The sequence below is a fragment of the Penicillium brevicompactum genome (genome assembly GCF_028827555.1).
Source record: "Penicillium brevicompactum strain IBT 35665 chromosome Unknown utg000001l_segment0_segment0, whole genome shotgun sequence".
In the NCBI taxonomy this organism is placed as follows: domain Eukaryota; kingdom Fungi; phylum Ascomycota; class Eurotiomycetes; order Eurotiales; family Aspergillaceae; genus Penicillium; species Penicillium brevicompactum.
In genome coordinates this window covers 2,841,739-2,862,968 of record NW_026623203.1, presented here as the reverse complement: position 1 = coordinate 2,862,968, position 21,230 = coordinate 2,841,739, and the positions used below count along the sequence as shown (strand labels likewise).

General features: G+C 49.4%; 8 protein-coding genes across 8 annotated transcripts; 3 read left to right on the top strand and 5 right to left on the bottom strand.

Annotated features, from left to right (window-relative positions):
• Window positions 1-65: 65 nt before the first annotated feature.
• On the bottom strand, window positions 66-1,465 carry N7506_000870 (FAD-dependent oxidoreductase; the record flags this gene model as incomplete). The annotated part of the gene is made up of 2 exons (XM_056950166.1): window positions 66-1,301; window positions 1,448-1,465. 2 exons carry the CDS (start codon window positions 1,463-1,465, stop codon window positions 66-68), a joined length of 1,254 nt encoding a protein of 417 aa, XP_056816081.1.
• Window positions 1,466-2,029: 564 nt separating this feature from the next.
• On the bottom strand, window positions 2,030-3,556 carry N7506_000869 (integral membrane protein TmpA; the record flags this gene model as incomplete). The annotated part of the gene is made up of 1 exon (XM_056950165.1): window positions 2,030-3,556. One exon carries the CDS (start codon window positions 3,554-3,556, stop codon window positions 2,030-2,032), a length of 1,527 nt encoding a protein of 508 aa, XP_056816080.1.
• A 2,269-nt stretch (window positions 3,557-5,825) lies between these two features.
• Window positions 5,826-7,803, top strand: afeA (adenylate-forming enzyme AfeA; the record flags this gene model as incomplete). Its single annotated transcript, XM_056950164.1, has 3 exons — window positions 5,826-6,047; window positions 6,209-7,323; window positions 7,389-7,803. 3 exons carry the CDS (start codon window positions 5,826-5,828, stop codon window positions 7,801-7,803), a joined length of 1,752 nt encoding a protein of 583 aa, XP_056816079.1.
• Window positions 7,804-11,487: 3,684 nt separating this feature from the next.
• N7506_000867 (ferritin-like domain-containing protein) lies at window positions 11,488-14,409 on the bottom strand (the record flags this gene model as incomplete). Its single annotated transcript, XM_056950163.1, has 3 exons — window positions 11,488-12,169; window positions 12,685-13,925; window positions 13,990-14,409. 3 exons carry the CDS (start codon window positions 14,407-14,409, stop codon window positions 11,488-11,490), a joined length of 2,343 nt encoding a protein of 780 aa, XP_056816078.1.
• Window positions 14,410-15,170: 761 nt separating this feature from the next.
• Window positions 15,171-15,491, bottom strand: N7506_000866 (uncharacterized protein; the record flags this gene model as incomplete). The annotated part of the gene is made up of 1 exon (XM_056950162.1): window positions 15,171-15,491. One exon carries the CDS (start codon window positions 15,489-15,491, stop codon window positions 15,171-15,173), a length of 321 nt encoding a protein of 106 aa, XP_056816077.1.
• Window positions 15,492-17,268: 1,777 nt separating this feature from the next.
• On the top strand, window positions 17,269-18,229 carry N7506_000865 (SDR family NAD(P)-dependent oxidoreductase; the record flags this gene model as incomplete). The annotated part of the gene is made up of 2 exons (XM_056950161.1): window positions 17,269-17,341; window positions 17,388-18,229. 2 exons carry the CDS (start codon window positions 17,269-17,271, stop codon window positions 18,227-18,229), a joined length of 915 nt encoding a protein of 304 aa, XP_056816076.1.
• Window positions 18,230-18,463: 234 nt separating this feature from the next.
• On the bottom strand, window positions 18,464-19,577 carry N7506_000864 (isopenicillin N synthase family dioxygenase; the record flags this gene model as incomplete). The annotated part of the gene is made up of 3 exons (XM_056950160.1): window positions 18,464-19,273; window positions 19,311-19,451; window positions 19,506-19,577. 3 exons carry the CDS (start codon window positions 19,575-19,577, stop codon window positions 18,464-18,466), a joined length of 1,023 nt encoding a protein of 340 aa, XP_056816075.1.
• A 1,174-nt stretch (window positions 19,578-20,751) lies between these two features.
• On the top strand, window positions 20,752-21,066 carry N7506_000863 (uncharacterized protein; the record flags this gene model as incomplete). Its single annotated transcript, XM_056950159.1, has 1 exon — window positions 20,752-21,066. The coding sequence occupies one exon, from the start codon at window positions 20,752-20,754 to the stop codon at window positions 21,064-21,066; it is 315 nt and encodes a 104-aa protein (XP_056816074.1).
• Window positions 21,067-21,230: the final 164 nt, after the last annotated feature.

The following is a 21,230-nucleotide window of genomic DNA, read 5'->3' as shown; positions in this document are numbered from 1 at the left end:
CATTGTACACATTTTTATAGAGCAGGAATAAGATTAGCTCTAGCGAATATCATATCTAAGTAACATTACAGCTTCACCTCATCGATGTCATAGACCAAATGTTTTTGTCCATATCCCCTTTTGTCCAATCCCAGGGCAGACGAGACATTCATCAACATGCCGAAGCCAAGCTCCTTCATCCACAGCCCCCATGGACCAGTCTTCTTTCTCGCAGCACCGTTCTTGACAGCTTGCATGTAGATCTCATCCACCCTTGGGCGTCGGATCTCGTCAAACTTGGTGAAAACTTGCGATAGAGGCCTACTCGAATCCTCGAGAAGCCGGGAAAGCAAGAACACATCTTCCAGAGCCATGGAGGTGCCCTGTCCAGCGTGCGGTGACATAGCATGCGCCGCATCTCCAAGCAGTAGACATCGACCCTTATACCAACGCCCGCCAAGCGGGAGTCGATAGACAGGATAGAAGTTGATGGAAGAAGTGTTGCAAACGAGATCTCTGACGACTGAGCCCCATTCACCACTCGCCTTCGCAAGCACTTTGAGCAAGTACTCTCTGAACCCTTCAACCTCAGCCTTGCGAGTCTCCTCCCACCCATCTCTCCCATCCTTCCCAGACTCAGGAAGCTGCACCTCGCGTGAAAATCCCCACATCACCTCATCCTTGTTGGCCGTACAGGGATTGACCATGAACATCCCCTCCTCAGTCATCATACCATGCAAACCAGTCATCAGATCCGTCGACTGTGCCGGCAACTTCGACGAAGGAACAATTGAAAAAGACCCAGCGATCCCGGAATAAACACCCACAAACCCAGGATCAACAACAGACTTCCTCACAAACGAGTGAATCCCATCACACCCAAGAACAAGATCAGCCTCCTCATCTCCACTCTCAGTGCTGACAACCCCACCTTCAATCCCAGTAACCCTAACTCCAAACCTGATCTCAATCCCCTCCCTCCGCACAGCCTCCAACAAAACATCAACGAGATCAACACGTTTGATCCTCAAATATCCATACCCAGTCTCACTCCGCGCCCACCCAACAAAATCCTGAGCCCCGACAACATCCCCAGCCGCCGAATGCATCGTCAGCATCCCACCTCCGTATCCCCGAGCACAGAGCTCGTCATACACGCCCAAGCGGTCAAGTAGCCGTAACCCATTAGGCATAATCCCCACCGCGCCACCGAGAGTGGTAGGCTGGTCTCGTAGCTCGTAGATCACACAGGAGATATTATTATGCTTGTGCAAGCGAAGCGCCGCTGCAAGCCCGGCTGGACCACCGCCAATGATAATTGCCTGTGTGTGCGCGTTAGCTCGGACCGTGTTTGCTTTTTTTTTGGTTCTTCATGCGCTGGGCGCTGCTGTTTGTCATGTGTGGAGGACCAGGTGGGGACATGTGCAGGGATGAGAGGTGCTGAGGTGCTGGTTTGGACTGTGCTTACTTTGCGGACTTCGGACATTGCGGTTCTGTATTGAGGTATTTTGCTTATGTATTGTGTCTTGGATGGAAATGGAAAATGTGCTTTGGGCGACATTTGATTATTTGGTTGTCGACTTTGTTATAGTTGGACGAGTCCGCGGACAGTTACCGCATTGGGTAAGTGTGACCGCGGACGAGATGCGGAGGATCTGTGGGCTTCTTTGGAAGTCGACTGTGAGGGTTTTTTTTTAAAGAATCTGGATCTTGGTTTTAACGGTTTATTGTCATGGATTGTATATTGTATATGCACATTTGCATGGTAGATATTTACTGAAGAAATTGTTATTTGGAATTACTTAGAGTTTTTGCCTTCGGGTTGCCTGATCTTCAGTCACTCGGTCATAGCGTAACGGCAAAGGGCTTATATGTGTCTATATGCCCCCCCCCTGAAGAACTTTTCATACTTGATAGAATGGTAATGGAAAAAAATTGCATTAAGGTAGGTACTGATCATTTGTCGAGCAGTCCTGATCATATCCAACTTTCGCTAGCAATTGGCTAACTATAAAACACGCTAATACGGTAAGCTCGTGAAATCATAACGTCAAGAATCGAAAATCGGACCAAAGGCCGGGGTCCCTCGCGCCTCGAGATCATAAACAATTCGCGCCGTCAGCTTAGGGTTACTGATCACGCACACCGCTTCCGCTTCAAATTCCTTCACCTGCTGCAGGATGAGGGGAAGCATATCGACCCGTCCAACCTGATCAGTGTCTAGCACAATAGGATCAGGATCCATTCTGCGCACCAAGTTCATCACACCCTCACCGTATGTCTTGAGCGGGGCACGCGTCTGCCAGAGTACACGCAGAGCGGGCCGGTTGTCATCGCCGAGGAATGACAAGCATGGACCTATTCCGGATCCGGTGGTGACGACAATCACCCTGCGGAAGACACGCATGGCATAAGCAAAGCCGTAAAGAAGCACACCTCGCTTCCACAGGTGCGTGGGTGGGTTCTGGATTGTCTCGGCGGTCCAGTCGCCGGCTTTGGAGACCAGACAGGAAAAGCTTGGGGAACCGTTGGGACCTGCTGGGGCCGCGTCTGGGAATGTGGCGAAGCTGTGCCAATCACGCAGTGGATGCTTGGATAGCTGAATGCCCTTTCCGAAAGTGGTGATGGCGTGGTCGAAGTGCAGGCGAGTGGCGTGGGTGGAGAGGGGCTCGGCCCGCACCGCTACCTTGCGTAGGAGCAACCAGGGCTGAATGATGGCGATGATGGTAATGATCAGGAACCAGAAAGATGGAAGCGAGATGAGGAACTTGGCTAGTGGTTTGCCCTGGGACTGGCTGGCCTCGTGTGAAACGATCAGCAGCAGCGCGAAGAACAGGGCCACGACAAGCCACCCCGAAAAACGGTGGGTGAGTTCGAAATAGTCATGTCGCTTCATACGCACTGCGGGGTGCGCTACCACGATTATGGCTAGGAGTATGGCGAGGATGATGTACGAGAGTATCACCGGCGCCATTGTGCTGACGATGGCGGGGCCAGGTGATGGGCTCCAATATTCACGAGACAAGACGCCCACGAATCCAACGTACCAGACGAGTGAGGCGACCCCACACCCACTGTGTACACCACCGTAGTGGTATACCTTGGCAGCAGTGCGACGGAGAAGAAGCGGTGCTGACCTCGGCATGGAGAGGACCACGAAGAAGATGGCGTTGACGACCAGTGGCTGGCGGGCCAGGCCGCAGACCAGCAGGTTGGTAGCTGAGGCATTGATCAAAGACAAGGCAGTCTGGTTATCTTTTTTGACCATGACGGCGATGAAAAATCCCAAATTGGCCAGGAAGACAAGTGTGAAAAGACGTCGGTATAGAGTGAGCACTGCATAACGAACAGACGCGAAGATTTTGGGCTGGCGACGAGGCTCAGTGGTTTGAGCTTCCAAGTCCAGCTCGGTCTTTGTTGTGGGAGGAAAATCAAGCTCGAGAGCTTCCATCACTTTTGAATGGCACTTCTCGATGGCGACATCACCATCGTGGAGGGTGGTGTCACTGCATGCTGGCGAGCCCGGATCAACAACAGCCTTTGCGGCGACTGTGGTGGGTTCTGAAACTGAAGACATGATTGACTAAGATGAAAGTAAGTCCGGATTCTGGGAGGGCCTATGATGCTTATAATACCTCAGATGACCAAAAGAAAGACCGGTGTCAGGAAGAGAGGGTGGGGGAAAAGAGGGAGAAAGATAGACAACAGAGAGCCCTTGTTCCCAACCCAACCACAAATGACCTCCTCAGCTCCGCACATCTGAGGGCACATTCGAGGTCAGCTCCGATATCAGAAAGCCCAGCTCACATCTTCCACTCCATTTTACTGTTTCCCTTTCGGGCTTCACCGTTCACGGTGCTCGTCTCGTCTTCCAATTGCCTAATCGAGCAGGTCGTTTCTTTTTGCTCTTTTTCTTTTTTATTCCTTCCACTTTTTTCCACCCAGTTAGGGTTTGAATCCCTGTCAAGGAATGCATTGCATATGAGATTAACTCCACCTTTGGCGGCTTGCCTTTCCGATCCCCCTTGTGATCCTGTGCCTCGCTAACCGTGTTGCATTGGCATATACTTGCACTACTGCACGATTACAATATTGTCTCATTCTCCCGTCTATCCAGCTGGGTCAGAACTTGAGCTAGTGAAAGTCGCCATGCCAATGAGCACTCAGAAACGCCTCCAAAGCCCTCGACAGCCCTTACGTTTGGCTCGACATGAGCATCGGGGAACAGTTCTTTCAATCCCCGGACTATCGATGGATCCTGTCAAAACCTTGTTCTCCGCGGGCTGGATGAATGGAACTGACATCCCTTTGACGGGATAGACCGGAATAGGCTCCAAGGAATGTGCTCAATGATGCAATCCACTCCAGCCTTGTCTCCAACTCGATTCAACAGATGTTACTCGCTCTCGCACCACCGGGGCTGTTCACTAGTCTCGCTCTTGGGCTGCAAGCGTGGAGATCAAGCAACGAGCACATGATAACACGGGTGGATAAGACTGCGATGCCGGGACCGATCTACACCCGACGGATGGGATAAGATGACGAGTGGCTTGCAGTTCATCCAATGCAAGGCTGCTGCAAAGACAATGCCAATGTGGATTAATGCAATCCTGCCATGAGGTAGCTGCACCAACCCGAATGACATAGTTGTTGGGATTTATTTGCTTTTTTACTCTTTTTGTTTTACTGGGAAAGTGTACTTTTTTTTTATTTTTTACTTTTTTATTTTTATTTTTTTTTGACGCGCCGTCGATCTTTGCGTGCAGCTGAGTTGTGACCGCATCGGAATACCCCTCCCTCTGGTATGAGATGAATTCAGCCGCTGATTGATCCGATGTGCAGGCTCCACCCAATGCCCCGGCGTTTGTGTATGCACGGGTGCGGTGCAGAACCTGGCAGAAGAGTGGAGCAGCAAATCGTTAGTCGATCTGGTTCTCAGAGAGGGGAACAGGCGCGTTCGGGGAGGGATCGAGGATCTTGCTCCACTGATTAGCGATTGCGGGCATTGGGCACGCATTGACAATTGGGCCCGTACTGGACAAGCGAAGGAGGGGACGGGAAGTGTGAGTCTATGACTCGAACATGGCGTTCCAATTGGCAGATAGCGATCCCACGTCAAGTTTTTCCATGGAATACATGACAGTATGACAAAAATGACAAAAATGACAAGAGGATCTTCAAGGGATGGACTCGTGGGTCTGTGAAGAACATGACAGGGTCATGTGGGCAAAGCGATATATTACGGAGTAGACATTAGGTTAGCCACACCGCGTAGATCCGATTGACATGAGCACGTCCTGGATCTACATGGTTCGTGTTGAGTTTGTGCTGTTTGCGCGAGGCTGACACATTTTACTTAAGCAAGGGTGATCCGAGCGTGTGGCTCAGTCAAGGGGGCTGAAATGCTTTGAACTTACGGTGGCTGAAGTGGGGCCAAAGATGAAACTATTGAATTTGGAATCATCAACTCTCTCCACTCACACTAAGACTCTTAGTGTAGAACCGGTGGAGCTTACGATTTACGATCCAGCTAGTGGGAATTCAGCTGGCATGCGATCATATGTTCATGAGATCCTGTTTTCCATTGCAACTTTTACCGAGCGCAGAATCTCCCGTACCTTTGTCGTGGCGTAAACGCACGTCCTTCCAAAAAAAAAAGGAAATCGAAGGACAGATAGCACACTAGCGCAGCCTTACCTAAGCATAGGGTATTCCAAATCAGTCCTTTGGAAATCAAATCAGAAACGCCCAAAGGAGTATGGGATTGGGAGATGTATATAACCCCCCGGGGGATCGCTTTTCTTCCCACAATTCTCCCCCCACAACTTGGAATCGTGGAAAGCAAGATGTCCCGACCAAACGAGATGATCAACAGTGACTTGCTGAGCTTTACTTTTGAGGGCCCGAAGCCCTACACTTCCAACCAACCTTTGTTCATTGATGCTGAAGATACCTCGCGATCTTTCACGGCGGCCCAATTCCGTCAATTGGTGCAGACGCTGATTGCCGGGTTCAAAGCCTATGGCATCCAACGTGGGGACTGCGTGTTGTTGCATCTAGGAAACAGCGTAAGTCCACAGATATCTCCCCTATGTATCATCGGAAGAGAGGCAGAAGCCTCAATCTTGGAAGAGACAAGCCGGACATAACAAAGGAGCCACCTGGGGCCTGGCCAGGGAATAAACAGAAGAACAAGGGAAACATGCTGACCTGGTCCCGATCAAAATAGATCGTCTACCCTGCACTGTTCTTCGCTATCATTGGCGCAGGTGGAGTCTACATGGGCTCTAATCCTCGCAGTCAGCCAAAGGAACTTGATCACATTCTCAGCCTCGCCGAGCCAAAGCTGATCCTTACCTCCCGCGATGCACTTCCTACCGTCGTCGAAACATCCGCAGCCCGGGGCATCCACCCGGCGCGGGTATGTGTCGTCGATGAGCGAGCCATTGACTACTGTGCCCAGTTGTTCCTATGGCACGAGCGTGGATACTCCACAACTGTCCAACAATACGCAATAAACCATACCCAGCCCTTCAACTTTGCCAATCTCCTCCGTTTTGGTCAGAGTGACTGGATGAGGTTCAACAATGCCGTCGCACAAACCACACCTGCAGCCATGTTCTCGACAAGTGGTACAGGTGGCCTGCCCAAGGCAGCCATTCTCACCCACCACGCCCTGGTCTCACAGCATCGTTCAATCTACTATGACGTTCCATATCCGGTTAGTCGACTGATGTCGCTTCCCATGTTTCATCTGTTCGGTGCACTGTGGACGCATATCTTCCCAGTCCGCTACGGCCACCCACTCTTTGTGCTGCCCCGTTTCGAGGCCAATCAGTTCATGGCAACAGTACACAAGTATCAAATCTCCGAAACCTACATGGTCCCCACAATCATTCACGCTCTCAACCAATCATCGCAACCGGTGTCTGAGTTGATGTCCTCGTTGCGATATGTTGGTATTGCCGGTGCTGCAATTGACGGTGCCTCTTTGCAAACTTTCCGTAATCGCCTTCACCCCTTGGCATATGCATGCCAGATCTGGGGCATGACGGAAGTGGGAGTAGCGCTACAGACTCGCTACGGCCAGCCGGGAGACCCGGCCAGTATCGGCACCCTGCTTGCTGGGTACGAGGCGCAATTGAGAGACCAAGATGGAATTGTCCAAGGCGACGAGTTGGCTGGTGAGCTGTATGTACGTGGTCCCGGTCTTTTGACTGCGTACAAGGGTCGGAGCGATGCCTTGGAGCCTCACGGGTGGTACCGCACAGGAGATGTGGCCTACGTCAAACAGGGCCAGTACTACATTGTTGGACGGACCAAGGAACTGATCAAAGTTCGAGGGTAAGAAGCACAAAACCACTATATGATTGATCGTTTCACTAATCTTCTTTTTTTTTCTCTCGCAGATGGCAAGTCGCCCCAGCAGAAATCGAAGCCGTTCTGCTTCAATACCCTGGGATCACCGATGCGGCTGTGATTGGTGTCAACAAAGAAGGGCTAGGCGAGGTGCCCCGCGCATTCGTGGTTCGTTCCCGCGATCCTTCTGTGGGTCGCCTCACAGCTGAACAGGTGTACAACCATGTACGCCAGCAACTCGCTAGCTACAAGTCGCTTGAGGGTGGTGTCATCTTTGTCGAAGAGATCCCCCGTACCGCGAGTGGCAAGATTCAGCGGTTCAGACTGACTCAGATGAACACCTATCGCGAAATGGTCGCATCTCTTCTTTCGCGATGTGATACGGATGGTGCTTCTGATAGTCCAATTCCTAGGGCCGGATTCGGACGTGTGGGCCTGGTACAGGATGGACGTGCCAGGGTCTAGTCTGAACATAATTGCAACATGGAACACCGGGGCGCATTCTGGAGTTGTGGGTCTATGGCTTGTTGGCGTTTTCATCCTAATTCTGCTTTTCATCTGATTTTGTTTCTTTCTGTGATTTGCTTTTTTCTCTCCTTTTTTTTCGCCTCCCTCCTGTTCTACGCCTTTCGTTCAACCAAGAGTGTTGTACATGATCTGACGACCTTTACCACCAGCATTTAAAGCGGGATTTCAACATTTTGAATACATTCACAATACATATCTGTCTTCATTGTCTTGTACAAGTAGTTCATACAAGTAGTGTAGTTCATGTAAGAGTACCCAACTACCAATTCAGCGGTACCGGAACCCAGCAGAATCCCCAAATAGCTCGTGTCCACAATACTCCGTTCTTTCCGGTGCGATCTCGGTTCTCGGGTCTTATGCATGTGATGTATACAACTTGCAAAGAAAAAATAATAATAACAAAAGATTTAGAGATCCCAAAAAAGCAATCATACCCAGATCCATAGGGCGAGAATCGAGATCCCCGATCTTGTGCCATTAGTACGTGCAACGTATGTGGCGGAATTAGTTCCCAACGAGTCCTTGGTGTTCGGTGTTCACGATGTGGGCCCTGCAAGGGGTTTCCCCAAATGATCGACGGAGCTAAAATCGAAAAGCCGTGGTGAGATTAGGTTGCAGTCGGATTATAGTTCCTTGTGTCTTGGGATCATCCGTTTGGTTCCCAACTTCGTCCACGGCATGGATCCATTGCACGCTGCGGTTCGGAAGAGATCCGCGGACCAGACTTGCTAATTTTGCTGTAGGATAGTCATAGTCTCTTCAATGTGTCGGCTGCTTTGCTATGTTTTTATCTGGGCCTGAGGAAATTTCATTTTGCCGAGTAGAGACGGTGAGATGGTTCAGATAGCTCCTTTCTAGGGATGTCACACAAGTGTCGGTGTGGCTTTTCTATGATATTTATGTTTCTTTTGCCACTGTTCGGATGGGTCTTTGGGTTCTAGACTTTGTCATGGGATATTTATTGATGGGGGGTTCAATGCAGTTCACTAATGCTGTCTTAGGTCTGCAGGAGGTTTAACTTGGACACCTGAGACTGTGCGGTATCGAGTGGACTCTCCGAGATAATCATGCAATGTGACTTCAGAAAGAACAACTATCACTGTAACAGTACTATTGAAGGGCTTGTGGAGTCAGCCGCTCAGAGTATTGTTGAGCCCTCTGAAAATCGGCATGGGATCGTCATTCCCTTCTTCTTATCCCAAAGATGACATACGAAGGAAAATTTGGGGTTTTGGAACAGAGCCATGTTCTCATATCATTTAATCCATGCATAGTAGATCCCGAAGTCATACAAAAATCTCTATGTACATAACTATCTCATGGGTTGACAGATACCTAAGGTCGGATGCTCAGTGGTCAGTTATTATTTCAACAGATGTGAAAATCTTTGACAAAGACTCATCCTCAATTACTTCCGTCAAAAGACTTAGCATGCAGGAGTAAAACAGATGTCATGTTGGGCCAAACTCTACTAAATCTCCAGAGCTCATGAGCTTCACTCTCACTTGATATTGATGAGGGTGCCTACATGGTCGATACCGAGTTCCATGGTCTCTTTCAAAGAGAAATAGCAGGTCTAGGCCCTGAAGCTGCACAAAGAGTCCTTTATAAGAACCTTGGAAAGACTTATGGCAACATATTTGTGCATCAGAATAGAAGTCGTTGTTCTACTATACCCACGGTCGTCTATAACCACGATTTGATTGATACAGATCCTCCATATATGAATGCTATGATATTGAGTTTGAAAATAATCCCAAAACGTATATCGATGCGACGTTGTGGGGGCGAAATGGAATCAGTTCAACTCTGTTTCTTCGGGCAGTCCAGGAGGCCGAGCATGGTGAGACCAGCCCGTTCGTTAAAAATATACAGCGATATCCTTCTAGGATCGTGTGACACGCTCCCTGCTGCGAACATGTGGTGCAGGAAAATTGTGTCTCTGAGTTGGCTTCCAAGGTTGGCTTGTGCAGCAAGGGTTGTGGTAGAAACTTTTAGTGCGGCCAGGTCGGATCATGGAAAACATCCCGAATCCACACGTAGTGCGCGAACTGCAGTGTGCCACCCCCAACTGTGATATGCAGTTCATGTTACGTAGCACAAGGAGCTTCATCTGCAACAGATCCATGGATGGATTGCATTGATGTCCAAACGTTCAGAGTGGGTTTGGGGCTAGACGTCGATCAGTGCATATGGACAATATACTTTCACTAACAAATTAGCGTATCAGCCTACATTATATTGTGCTTCTTGCTTATAGCGGTGTAAGGGTATATGATATCGACGACTCGACTAAATTGATGCATTGGGTGGTCTTCAGACACGCTGCCATGGGGGTCACATGTGGTTTTGTTCAAATCAGGTAAATGTGGTAGATCTTCCAGCAAGGAGGTTTCTTGATGAAGAACGTCAGTAGCCAAATCTGACATCATGTTGAGAGTCATGATGAGATACCAGCCATCCTAGTTTTGATTTGACCAGATTTAGCTGAAAATAAATCATCACAAGCCTCAGTGCCGCGCTCACGCGCGGCCAAAAAGACAATGATAGTTGGTTATCAACAGGAGTAGTCAAATGGTTATTGACTTAATCTCATATGTTAATTGGTAATGAGAGAGAGCTATTATCAACTTCGGGACCTCTTTTTAACTGTCTTTTGGACTGTCTTTTGGACTGTCTTTTTGGCTGTCCTTCCAAGGTTCCAATGCCGAGTCATCATTATTGGTCCAGTAAAGGAAGTCTTGGTTAAGCCATGAACAGAGAATTAGGGATCTGGGATAAAACACATGTGGAAGAGCCCATGGAAACCTTGGAATGTATGGTTCAGCCGAACAACAAAACAATCAAATTCGATTCCAAGATTACTCTATCTACTCCCAAGTTGCTATGGTAGCACACACATCTGTCTAAACTCCTCAAGCAACCCTTCTTCCTGTGTGTTTCCTCTAATTGCATGTAGTTCGAAATTCCAAACGATCCCTTGGGTATCAGAGACAAGGGTGTATATCGGGAAAGAGGACCGTCTTTGACCCTCCTCTGCTTCAAGCCGGTTAGTCGAGAGATCGAGTCGGATGAAACTCTCATTCTGGTTCGGTAGGGCTATCATGCTAATCATCCAGTCAATTCTGTACACCTCCCACTCACGGAGCAAAGGGAACAGAAATGTGTGTGCGCTTGATAAGGGATCTCCTGGTTCGTCGGCAAGGGCAGGGATAATGACTATCAAGCGCAATCTGCCCTCTATTAGAATTGTTTGAAGGATGTGTTGTTTGAGCTCACGTGCCAGAGAAGTTGGAAATCGGGTTTGATATGTGGTGGTGGGAATAAGCATGGCGATGTGCTAAAGGTGATAAAATTCCGAAGTCAAGGGGATTTATACATGATATTTATAGTAGAGGAATCTTCATCTCAAACAAAGACTCCAATCTGTCTGAAGTACTTCCAAGCTGTGTTTTACCCATGTTGTGTGGCGGAGGCACAGGTAGAACATGTCTTGGGGCAAGTTTGCCATGAGCCAAAGCTGGAACAATCATTGCTAGACCGGGAGTTCAGAAAATCATGCCTTCGTGCATGAACTGTCTCACTATCGTAGCATGATCCTGTCTCTCGCTGTTTCGGGCTTCAGAAAATGCCATAGTCCATCCACCAAACACCCCAGATCAAAGGTCCCAGAGCCCCGAGCGCAGCTGCTCCAAAGGATAATTCCAATATACACCAAATCCAAATGGTGCCGACAGCTGGGGCCTTCTTCATGACCGCATAGTATGGCTCGCCATTGGTAATAGCGATCAGATGCGCACCAAGTACTGCAGCAACAGGAAGGAAAACATAGGTTCGCAGTGCAGGGGGAAAGACCAATTTTCTGAGGAACGCGATATTCCGCTTGTCTGCTGTTAATGGGAACAACGAAGGTTCTGATGGCTCATTCTTTGAGCGAGGTTTGCCAAAGGGGATGATATGGCCATGCGCGAGGTGGACAAACAATGTCAAGAGGGGGAAAGCAGTCAGGAGAGAATTTTTGAAGAGTTCGGGTAGGTCGGTGGTTTCAGCGTATTGGTGCGCTGCTAGGAAGCTCAGAGTGAGGTGGAGAGTGGTGAGGGGGATAGAAAGGAGGATTGTATCAAGGAACGGCGGGAGTGGTTGATCAACCACAACTTCTGAATCAGATTGATGACCGGTCGCTTTTGGTACTGGGGCTGCCTTGCTTGGTGGGCTCTTGGAAGTATTTGAGAGGTGTTCGTCGATGTCCCCGTGGGTGTCGACCAATTCTCCGGACGCATCGACCGTGACGAATCGAGTCCCCCTGACTGAGCAGGAATCCCTAGTCCCTCTGCCGATGCTGGGATCTTCCCTCCTTTTTTGTTCTGCCCATGCTGCCGCTCCGCAATGATGTCATATAATGTTTTCTCGACGGTTTGTTTGTTTTGGGATGGATCGTTGCGAGGTGGATGGGCCATGGGGACGTCTGCGTCATCATATGTGGAAGCTGCTGCTGCACGTCGTTGTTTTCGATTCCTTGGGGTCTCCATTTTGCCGAGCTGGGGCTGTGGTGTGGTGGTTGGGTTCGTGAAGAGTTGACAAACACTGACGTGGAGAAAATGAGGTTGGCTCGGCGATAAACGGAGTTAACACCGCCAAGAGTTGACCAGTTCGCTCAACTAGCTGGAAAGTTTGTGGAAGTTTACAGGGGAAACCTTGCAAAAGCTTGACTTCACTCATTGAAATGTCTATTTGGCTGTAAATCTCGAGCTCTAAACTTCTTGGACGTCCTCAAGTTCTCTTCCCAGACCGTTGATCAAGTCTAGCTATACCACTTACCCAGCCTGGTACAACGCCGGACCCGCAACCACATGCGGGTTGATCAAGCTTAGATTGAAAGGACTGAGAGCCGGATCACTGTCCGTGATAGCAATGAAGATGGTTCCATTAATTGCAGGATCACCCTGATACGTCTCCAAGTCAGGTTGGATAGTATGCCCTCGGCCACCGGTGCTGTTGGTTATGGCGGTGCCATTGGTACTGTTGTCGATGGTCAAAGTGGTGTATGTCACATTGAGCTGAGACACCCAAATGACATACCTGGCACTACCAGCTTCGGTTTGAGTCGTAGTGATGTAGCTGTTGTTGGGTCCAACCTGCCTTCCCGGGGCATCCCACTGCAACAGCACTCGGCGGCCCGGGAAAGTAAGTGGCAGTGGCCGAATCTTACTAACAGTGACTCCGCAGTTGGATGTTGAGTTGGTAGAATTGCTGCCTTTGGGTGTTCTGGGAATGCTAACGCCTGGACCAACAGTGTCATTTGCCCCGGATGACTGGTTGAAAATGAACCCTGCAGTCTGGTTGAGCCCAGAAAGCTGGCTGGGAGCAGGGGTTTGGGTCGGCTCTGAGCTCTCACTGGAGTCAGACGCCTGGCTGGAACTTGTTGTGGTGCTCGAATCAGAAGACTGACTGGAACTTGTTGCAGTGCTAGAGCCAGAAGACTGATTCTGCCCCGAAGGAGAGTTCGCCGTGATACCCGTGTTCCAAGGATTGGGTTGGTCAACAACCAAAAGCGTCGGGAAGTTCTGCCAAATCAACCTGGTCTGATTCTCAGGACAGGTACTGATAAAGGGAGCTAGCAATGTCCAGGCCCAGGACTGCGGTATACCAAGCTGAAACCATTCCACCATCGGAAACAGACCCTCAAACTGACGGAATATCAGCTGTTGGCGAGCTTCGGTGGTGATGGACTGCGTGAGTAGAGTGGCCGCCTCGCGTGAATCCAAGTGAGCCAGGAATCCATACACACCCGCTTCACCAAACCGTGTCAGTTTCTGACAGAAGTCAATGAATTCTTTCACGTTGGTGTACGGGTAGATGTAGGTGCACTGCTGCGGGGCATGTTCTCCCAGGATGTTGCTCAGCATGGTAACATGGCCTAGCTCTTGTTGCGCCATGAATTGGATCAGTTCGCGATCTGCAGAGGAAAGACCAGCTGCTTGGAATTCAGATTCGTTGAACCGTCTGAGTCCATCCTGGAAAAGATCGTATTCAAGCCATTCTTGGTATAGAGCAAGGGCCTACAGACGGTTCATCAGCTCTTCTGTCAAATTGGAAAGTTCCTTCTTCAACTTGGATACGTACCAAGGATTCGAAATCGAAGTCGCTCTTTGTATTATAAACGGGCGTGCTTCCATTCGTTCCAACGCCGCCTGCTGGGTCAAAGGGAGCAGGCTCTGCATGATGAAGCTTTCCATCAGCTGGATAGCTTGTGGCTCCAGCGGCAACGCCCTCACTGGGAATCCCTGTCCCAATTGAAGTTGCAGTCAAAGCACCGGTGGTGGTTGCTGTTCCAGTGAACGGCGTATGTGGCTCGGAAGTTGAGTGGTTTCGAAGTGGAGGAGCAGAAATAGATGAGCTCTCTATTGGAGTCGTCGTCAAAGCTGTTTCATGGTGTTCATCTCCACCCTTGTGGCCTCCGCCTTTGTGTTTCTTTGGGTCCGGGTCCGGGTCCGCAATTGCGACTGGCAGTAAGCCAAGAATGAATATGTTTTTCCAGATCATGATCGTATGCCCCGAGCTACTTTGAAGACAATGTATTTAGTGGCTTTTGGTTTAGGTGAGCTGGGATACTTGTATTGTTCAGAGACCCTCGGATGGTTGCGGATGGCTAATAGAGCGCATTTGGGATCCTGCTGGCGTTTCGTCAGTATTCGAACAGCTTATTTTGAACACCGTCATCATCTTGGTAGTTATAAGGGATGTACATAGCAACAATGTTCTCCTGCAGATCAAAAATACTGGTTCAGGGCCACATCGCAGATCCAGAGTAGCTCCAGACGGGATGAATTCCGAGCGGCCACAGAACCACATGGTGACATTAAGGTTAGTGTCACTGTCGATCCCATTGGGCTTTTTCATAATTAATGGTAAACATTCAGCGCAATTGGCCGGTCAGGTAAGGTTCACGTACTGAGGATTGTTGTATAGTATTGGGCCCGGGATGTGTCGGTAAGGACTTCCGTGGAACTTGTGTGTTAGGCATTTCGGCTGTTTGTGTGTTTTGGAATGACAGCTAATCTCGGTCGTGTATGCCGGGACTTTCATGAGTTAAGCTAATGCTGAAGTGAACCCAACAACGGTAAAGCCACTGGAAGATTTCATTTGGAGTCAAAAACAGCTGAGTTGGCAATCTATGGCGCAAATATTAAGTTATAAACCGAGCACAAAAGTATTTCCAGAACAAAAAAAAGGTCATAGCCAAAGCAAAAAGTCATCAAGATCACATTAAGACCCGATACAGGTCGATCCGAACCCCATAAAATTCACTGTGCCCGCCAACCGCCTTCTCCCGAGAATGAACCATAACTCGCTGAATGGGGAACGTTTGCTGTAATTCTCACGCCATTGGCCCAGACGATTTCCATGGTCGATCCTCTGACAGTCGCTCGGAAAGGCTCACGCGTGCGAAGAGAGTTCCGGATGCTGTCGACCTCCTTCCAGGGGATGTTCACGACAGCGGGGGCCTTTTGAAGGGGTGCAGTCTTCCCACGGTTCTCAAAGACCCAGGGCTCGCCGTTGATCATAAAGACGCCGGCCAGCGACGAGTCGCTCTGAGTAGTGATTGAGCCGAGCCATTGCACCATGACTGAATTGTTAGTAACCTTATAGCTCTATGTTGCCGAAGGTGGTTTTTGCGGTGCTTACTGAAGAGGCTTCTGGTACTTCTCTGGAAAGAAAGAAGATATTTGTGGAGAACGAGGTTCTTTGAGGATTTTATTTGTTCGACGTCACGAGAGAAAGAAACTGGTTCAAACTGCAAGATGCACGTTCTGGCTATATCATCTGCAAAGTTTCTGGAATATCCAATCAGGGGAGATTTAAGCCTTTCTCGGCATCGGGTCTCATTCAGCTGTGTTCACACCGCTTCTTTAGCGTACGCGTAGCGCCTGCTAGTGTCTCCAGTGTCCCCAGCTTCCATTCCACCACAGCTCATGATGTATATGGGCAATATGGGATGGTTTCGCCAGTGAAACCACATCCGGCTTGTCCTCTCGCTGGTGCTGCGTGCTGATCAGTACCTGGCATTTCGAGGTAACTGAACGCAAGGCATAAGTCGACAAGTGATCGGCGCGACCGTGAGGCCAGAGCGAGTTCCACCTCGACGAACCATGATGCATCTCCCGCTCTAGACCCGATCTGGCTAGTGGCCTCGGACTTAATCGGAGCAGATCGATTCTGCATTCGAAAGTGGACCGTCAACAAACACCAGAAGGAGGTCTGTGAAAATTCAAAGTCACTAGTTTGGTATAGTATTCTCCGAATACGATGCTCAAAATTGTCTGTGTACTCCCTACTCCGTACTCGAAGTATACTTAAGTCCCCGGTACGGTGTCCTATTATGTGAGCACTCATGGTACGAATACGAGTGATACCGGTACATGTCTCTCCACTCGATTTGGCCTCCAGGGCTGTAGTACAGCATGTGGTGCAATCAATATCTGCAAGTGCCTGGACTCATCACGAAAAATCATTGAGCGTACATACATCCAGCCCTGAAGGAGCTGGTGAAATCGGTGCAGTTCCAGCAAATGCCGCGTTGGGCATGTATGCCGGCCCCACAGCGGTCCGCTCTATGCCCCCAAGCAACATTGCGCTCTTTTGGACAACAGAATGGTATCAATTCGTTTGGAATTCAAGCCCTTCGTGGCACTACAACTTCTCATGAAGATGGTCTACTCCACACAATGTCTATATGTAGAATAGAATATAAGTCCAATATTTTGACCAAAATTCGGATGGCTCCTTACATCCGATGGAAGCTCTTGCGTGTACTCCGTGGTTGCCACCAGGTACGCTGCATGCCAGTAGCAATCCTTCCTCTTTCTGTATAATCTTGGCTGTCCCTTACGGAGTACGCATTGCCCTATGTAGAAAGTAGTCCACACGGCGTCTCCCAGCCAGCCACAGAATTCAGGTGGCTGGGCTAGGCCTCTTTATAGTTGTACTGGCCAATAGATGGGGGTTTGAGATGGGGGTGTGAAGTCGAAAGTCACGTCCTTCGTGGTAAAATGCACAACACTTTGTTTGCTAAGGGTCAAGGTCCAAGTGGAACCTTTGAGGTAGCGAGCGAATGGATAATTAGATCCAAGACCGAGTTGATCTCGGGACTAAGGTGAAGATCGTGTGTTGTATTCAAACGGCTATCATCCACAAATTCAATATAAGATTATAGTACTCCGTTATAGAATTCCAGAATATCATGAGTGGGGTGAAGATCAATGGACAATGACCCCCAAGCTTGATTGAATTACCGAGGTGTGGAGACAAGCCATGACGAGATCGCGGGGAAACTTGAACTTCAACCTCAACCTCAACTTCAGTTACTCCGTATCTCACCCCATCAAGAAACCAATTTTCACCATGGCGCACCTCCAAGCATCCAATCTCTTCTCCGTCCAAGACCGAGTGGTCGTAATCACCGGAGGTGGTAGCGGTAAGCAGCGCCCACGCACGTTCCACGCCCAAAGCTAACGGCACAGGTCTTGGCCGCATCATGGCCAAAGCACTCGACGCCAACAACGCAGACAAGATCTTCGTTCTCGGCCGGCGCGAAGACGCACTCCAGGAAACCGTCTCGCAGGCACTACACAAATCCATCATCCCGATCCAATGTGACGTCACCTCGAAAGAGTCCCTGGAGGCAGCGTACAAGGCCGTCGCGGCACAGACAAAACATGTGGACCTCCTCATCGTAAACAGTGGAATCATGGGACCGCTGATGAAACCACCGCAGCGAAATGCGGACGGGTCTCTCGCATCGCTTTCCAATGTCAGGGATGAACTTTTCAATATCCCAATGGAGGAGTTCAATAAAGTCCTGGACGTCAATGTCACAGGTGCATACTATACATTCCTAGCATTCTTACCTTTGCTCGACGCTGCGAATCAGAGACGGCCCGCACCGCAGCCGAATGTTCTCTCCACGCCCACTGCCCAGGTGATCATCACAAGCTCGATTGCTGGATATAATCGCAAAGTGCCCTTTAGCTTCGCCTATAACACTTCCAAAGCCGCGGCGACCCAACTGGTCAAATTGCTGTCTACGAATTTCGCGGACTACAATATCCGCGTGAATGGTATTGCGCCCGGTCTTTACTACTCGGAAATGTCGGAGTCGCTGTTCAATGGCGCTGGGCTGGAGGGCCAAGCTATCTCCGAGGGCTCATTCCCGCGTGATATGATCCCCGCAACTCGGGGAGGTAGCGAGGAAGATATTGCTGGCTTGATTGTCTGGCTCGCCAGCAATTCGGGTGGCTATATCAATGGTAATATCGTGATTACTGACGGCGGTCGCGTTTCTGTCACACCTGCTGTCTACTAAGCAGTCTTGCTTTCCGGGTCTGAGTTGTCAAATGTAGGTTAGGTCATTTACTACGCTGTGTACATAGAACATGATAGATAAATGGTTTGTTCTGCACTTGTAAGTATCCTTCATAGCTTGACAAAACATACTCAGAATAGATCAACCTTAAAGTGACCAAAGGAAAAAGAAACCGTAGCCATAAACGGGTATCGATGCACTTCGCCACCTTCATCTCCACGGCGTTTGATATGATTAATAGGTGGCTGTCAAGCGCTGAACTAGGTATTCACCCGCCGTGATATCGGAATACTTCTTGTCCACCTGGGCAGCCTCACCGTATGTCCCAGGCAGAGCTTCGATCAACTTGTCGTCATCCGGATTACAGAAGTAGGCAATGCTGTAGCGCGCAGGGTAGGTCTGGTGACCATCACCAGGACTCTCACCCACAGGCCTAGGTGGTTGGATCACCCGATGACGAGTGCTTTTGATAGTATCATTAGACCACCGAGCAAGAAGATCCCCAGCATTCACAACAATGGTATCAGCGATCGGCGTAGCATCCACGAAAGTCCCCTTCGGACTACGCACTTGCAAGCCCCCATGTCTATCCTGGAAGAGCAGCGTGATCGAGCCATAATCACTATGCTCGCCAGCTCGCACTTGATTAGGATTATTTTGGAAAACTTCTTGGCTGACGGGCGGATAGTGAAGTAGTCGCAGATTATTGTCACCCATGCCGATGAAGTCATCGAAGAAGTGTTCTGGGAGATTCATCCCCAGTGCAATGGCTTGCATGATATGCTTGTGGAGGGTCTTCCCCATTTCGAAGAATGCCTGCATGGTTTCTTTGAAGTCTTTTCCATCGTCATCAAACAGGTCTGGCCAGTGGTTGGGCTGATCTTTGACTTCGCGACCAATCTCCATGGTTTCTTTGATATCGGGTACGGAGGCGCGCAGGGTATCGCTATTCGTTTCGTCGACGGTGGTTAATTTCTCCCGTCCGATGGCGACGTAACCACGGTTCGACTGTGGGGTCGTCCAACCCAGCGCATCTTTTTGATTCTGGGGTCGCGCGAAGAATCGAGCTGATGATGCAAACACTCGGGATACGACGGACGGGGGGGATTCCGTGTGATTTCAGATAGAGGAAGCCGGATGTCTTGAATGCCTCGGTGATGGAGAGTGCGACGGCATGTTTGTCTGATGGTGTCCCCGTGAAGAATGGACCAAAGTCAATCAGCTAACTCAGACTATCAGCAGGGAATAATTGTAGGCATCAGGAAGCGCCGCTTACTGGGATCTTCAGCTCGTCTTGGTCGACTGCAGTTGATGCAGGGTGGATCTCTTGTACTGGATCAGAGGACATGGCGAGGGTGATAGGGTGGAGAGAATGAGGGATCCAGGCTTGAAATCATTGGAGTTAGAGATAGCAAGAGATGATAAATACACATGGGCAGTTAAGAAGAGGGGAAGGCGAGAAGTCACCTGCATGCTGCATACATGGACATGATAAGGGCGATAAGCCTCTGACGGTGCTTAATTTTGTCGCCAATCACTTTGACTTGCTTATGCTCTGGTCTATTACTATGGATGCTTTCCGATCGAAAACATCCATATAGGATGTCTTGGATACAAACTGTCTATGTCGAATATGGACCTACCTTCCAATGAGTTGGGCCTTTCTATATAGAACTGAGCTTGTCTGCATGAGGTAAGTCTCAACTCTTAGCTGCAGCGCCTATTGCGTTCTCATGACGGATTAGGGTATTTATTGGAAATTCCAGGTTTTAGCAATTACTGGTGTCTTCAGGCTCTGGATAGCTCCAAAGCTTGGGACTAGTGACGCAAGAAGCATTTCCATGACTCTCCAAGACTTCCCGGAGAATAATCCATCTCTCACAGCTTATGGGTCACTTGGCAAATAAAATCATCTACTGTAAATGACACCGACCTTGGAAGATTGGCATCCGCGAGCTGTATAAAATAACAAACATCATTTAGTTTAGAGGCACTGGGACCTTTAGCCAATCATGACGCTGTGGTGGGGTGTCAACGGCCTGCTAAGCCCGTTTCCCCGGAAGCTCAGGTTCCAATCCTGCAGATGTCAACACGATCCTTTCTTTCTCTTCTCTGACATTTTCCACACCTTATGAAGCAGCTCACAATGAGATTGGGTTTTGTATGAAGATTGAAAAGTATTGAATCTGTAAATCGTGGTCGCGCGAGACCACGCTTCGTGGCTTCAATTCCAACTAGACACGGGTGGACTTTATGAACAACATCATCTGAGCTGCCCCAAGGGGGCTGGCATAAAACGTCGTAAATTATGCTTCGTTATACATAATCGACACAATATGAACACGCCGCTCGGTGAAGTAGAATTCCAGAAAGACCTCGGTCATATTTCGGCTCCACTCGAATTAATAAGCGTCTGTTGAGCGTCAGCTCCAAATCGCCGCGGGCACTTGTTCTTGGTTTCACCATCTACCTGAATATCCTGCTTTCTAAGTTCCTATCTTTGCTCTCCAAAAACCGCCAATATGCCATTCACCGCCATTGTCATGTACCCCAATGAGGCCGACATCGAATTCAACGAGGATTACTACATGAAGACCCACATGCCCCTCGTCGAAACTACATGGAAGAAGTACGGCTTGAACAGCTGGCATGTCACCAAGTTCCCCAACGCGCTTGACGGCTCGCGCTCCGAGTACTTGATCATGGCTTCTCTCGAGTGGGAGAGCCAGGAGGCTTTGCAGACAGCTCTCAAGGACCCCGCAAGTGCCAATGTCTTTGCGGATATCCCCAACTTCACCAACAAGAAGCCCGTCACCCTTGCTGGCTCCAAGCTGTGAATAAGAGTTACTGGTTGAAGCCGTATGTTTTCCTCCGATGGAAATTTAAGGTGTCTACATCACTGACGATGGTGTGTAGCGAGAACAACCCATTTCACTCTATTCGACACATAACACGAGTCAACATGACATCTGTCAGAAGAAAGATGCTCGAGAGTTTCCTG